Raw genomic sequence first — 3,220 nt, 5'->3', positions numbered from 1 at the left:
AAACTACCTTAATAAGTCATATTCCCCCCCCCCCCCCCCCCCCCCCCCCCCAAAAAAAAAAAAATGAATATAATCCTCTTAATCATTAGATTAATATAATTCATCATCTTCTATTCTTCTTTCACATTGTCGATTGTAACAAGCATGTATCATTTTCTTATCCATTTTAATTATATCTTTTCATCATTAAAATAACACCAAATTATCCTCGTTAGTCCCACCAAATTACACTAAACAGACAACTATGCCAAAATCACCACTACTCGTGCCAATAACTACCATAAAAAATATAATTATAGTTTTGTCGACTAAGTTTTGTCACCAATTACCCATATACTTTCTGTCTCTGTTTGTGTAATCAAAATTTATAATTCATGAAACTTTGAGAAGATTCTAATAATTTAATGGAACATTTTTTGTGTTTATGAATTTCTACGTTGATATATAATCGATCTAGTTCTTGGAACGCACCAAATGCTAAGTTATAGCAATATTTGCTCAAATCTTTTCATATTTTAATATTTGAGAATTCGGATCAAGTAAAAAACAAGTTGCAAGAATGATGCAGGCCTAGGTAGAGAAATGAAAGGGGAGAGTGAAAATGAAGGGAGTTCCACAAAGATTAAAGGAGAAGCCGATGTCTTGGCTCTGGCATTTTGTTTACTACAACAAACTGGTACCATTCTCATTTCTCAGCGTACCAACCAACCGAAACAATAACAATACAAATCTAATAACAATTCATTCTATACCCCTCTCCTCAGATATGACTACTCAACAACAACAACAAAATCATCATCAAAAACCCAAAAATGAAAAAGAAAAAAGCCGGTGATTAAAAAAAAAAAAAACCAAACCACTACTGCTACTGCTACTACACTTACCAAAATTTCATAAAAGGTTTCCTGACTTGACTTTCTAAGCAGAAATTGAGATAATTGGGCGCCATGTGATGATGAACAGTCAACAGTCATCCACAGCAGCAAAAATATGGAAAAGAATTGGGCACCTATTTCTATCATCTCCCCAACAAAACTGCAAAAATCCATGGGCATGCATATCACAGCACCAATGCAACTTTCTCATGGGAATGAGATACCACAGAAGATGAATGAGCAATTAAGGGCTCATAGTGATCACCACCAGCTCCACACCAACCTGTCATGAGTAGTAATTCAAACTTTCTTTCAACATCCATTTTTACATCATCATATCATAATGTTTTCTTTTCTTACCTGTTCCTTTCATGAAGAGAAAAAAGGGAGGTCCGCATATTTCACTTCTAGGACGATGTGGCAGGAAAAACACACAGTTATCTTCATCCACCATGGCGTCTGATCCATGTGCTTGCACCTGTTGTAATTGTAATTGTAATTGTATTATTATCCAAATCAAATGCCCATAAAATGAATTTCTAAGCAAAGCGCACCACATAAATTTCTCTTTTGAATTCAGTAGCAAGAGATTCAATTGCTATATCATCACCAAAAGCTGCAGCGTGTCCTTCTCTGTTCTCATCTACACTTAATAAACCTTCCTCTGTGTATTGCAAAGTGATGATGTCATACTCATCATCTGGAGATCCAGATATCGACATATACTTGGCCCAGTTTTCCCCATTCTCTACACCAATGCACCTCTCTTTATAAATAGATTCCGCACCCAATTCCCTACGTAGTACAAACACAATCAATCAATCAATCAATTTTCAAGAAACATTATTATGGTCAGCTCGATAGATCTACGATTTCTGGGTTTAGAAGATGAAAATGACCCTCGTTCTGAAAGATACGATTCTTTCTGTATAATTGTATCAATCAATTGGATCTGAGATACAATCTTTGTAATTCCAACTGATTCCGGATATTGACCGATCTAGGACTAATTGATGAATCATATGTATTTATTACAAGAAATAAAAAAGTTTTTTATACCTCTGCATACCCAGATTAACGAGCTCCTCGATAGCTGAATCTAGAGATTCACGATCTGTCTTCTTCGCAAGAAATTTCACCTCTTGAACCACGTGTATACCCCAACCAGATCTTAGATCTGGCACATACATATGCTTAATCGCCGCGTCTATGTTTTCTCTCTGCACCCCACTCTCAGATCCAAGATCTTCCAAGAACCTTCTCACCGTCCGCCTCCGTAGATCTTTGGCGTTGATCTCCGTCAGCCCCATCGCCTTTCGCGATGCAGTAAACAAACAATTTCCATCCGCCTCGACATCTCCGCCGTGACTCAGCCTGAAAACCACCGCCGCTGGCGACGTAGAATCATCTTCTTGGCATTGATTAAGGATTTTATTCCCTGGATGTTTCCAAAGGACTCCCTTGGCGTGAAGCCTCTGTAGGTGCCTTTTCTGCTGGTCTTCTAACCCCGACACGTCATCCCAGGTCGTGGTGGTGGCGGCGAGCATCTCCTCTGATAAATCGACGGCGGCGATGGTATCGATGGATGGTGGAGCTGCAGTTGGATCTTTCCATGGGATTACCGGAGAAGAAGTGGTTGAATCACATATGAGCTTCCCCATTTTTATCAAAACGAGATGAATTTAATCAAAAGATCAAGGAAATCTTTCGGTTTCAAGAATTGTAACTTTCCCTAATTTTTCTTGAATGGAGGAGTTGCAGAGAAACAAGAGGGATGGGAGGTGAGAGAGAGAGATTAGGGTTAACGGATAGATCGACGACGCGGGAGGAACTGGACACGTGGCTTTATCTCGTGATTTAACCGTTCGAGGATGTACGCTAACATAAGCCGGGTAGACAAGTGGACATATTTTTCGAGTCTGGTTATGTGGCGGACACGTGGAGAATTTTAAGTGGTTAATTGGAATGTAAAATGTTGATTGTTGAGGTGGTAGGTATGTTTGGCTGTGGCGGGAGGATGCGTTTCGCTTTTCTGGAATATTCGTTGCACCGTAGGTGCTGTGGTCGCATTGACCTATTTCAACACTTAGAGATACACAATAATAATAATAATAATAATAATAATAATAATAATAATAATAATAATAATAATAATAATAATAAATATTTTTCTAATTTTTATTTATCCATCGTCCTGTCTATATAGGTCATAATTCTATTACACGAATGTCTAAAAATTTATAAAAATAAAAAAATATGAGAATATTGGATTTTTCATTTATAAATGATCTTTGTGGTTTTACCGAATATTAAGTTTATTTATTAATTTTTTTCAGTCTTATTGA

At 37.4% G+C, this 3,220-nt stretch overlaps 1 protein-coding gene across 1 annotated transcript; it reads right to left on the bottom strand.

The window, feature by feature from the left end:
* Positions 1–622: 622 nt before the first annotated feature.
* Positions 623–2,716, bottom strand: LOC145041031 (Gap junction beta-4 protein). Its single transcript, XM_078988925.1, has 4 exons — positions 1,935–2,716; positions 1,430–1,670; positions 1,236–1,353; positions 623–1,158 (listed from the first exon to the last, which is right to left on the bottom strand). Exons 1-4 carry the CDS (start codon positions 2,534–2,536, stop codon positions 1,061–1,063), a joined length of 1,059 nt encoding a protein of 352 aa, XP_078845051.1. The 5' UTR covers positions 2,537–2,716; the 3' UTR covers positions 623–1,060.
* Between the last annotated feature and the right edge of the window lie 504 nt (positions 2,717–3,220).

The sequence above is a fragment of the Lactuca saligna genome, chromosome 4 (genome assembly GCF_052625555.1).
Source record: "Lactuca saligna cultivar CGN05327 chromosome 4, ASM5262555v1, whole genome shotgun sequence".
Lineage (NCBI taxonomy): Eukaryota > Viridiplantae > Streptophyta > Magnoliopsida > Asterales > Asteraceae > Lactuca > Lactuca saligna.
Note: the sequence above shows the minus strand (reverse complement) of the source record. Positions and strands in the feature narration are given on the sequence as shown.

Bases quoted from the DNA above. Each gene is read 5' to 3' on its own strand.
- LOC145041031 (XM_078988925.1), bottom strand. From the start codon at position 2,536: ATGGGGAAGCTCATATGTGATTCAACCACTTCTTCTCCGGTAATCCCA. The intron at 1,671-1,934 runs GTATAAAAAACT...TGTACTACGTAG, and splicing joins GTTAATCTGGGTATGCAGAG to GGAATTGGGTGCGGAATCTA. The intron at 1,159-1,235 runs GTAAGAAAAGAA...TACTCATGACAG, and splicing joins TCTCTTCATGAAAGGAACAG to GTTGGTGTGGAGCTGGTGGT.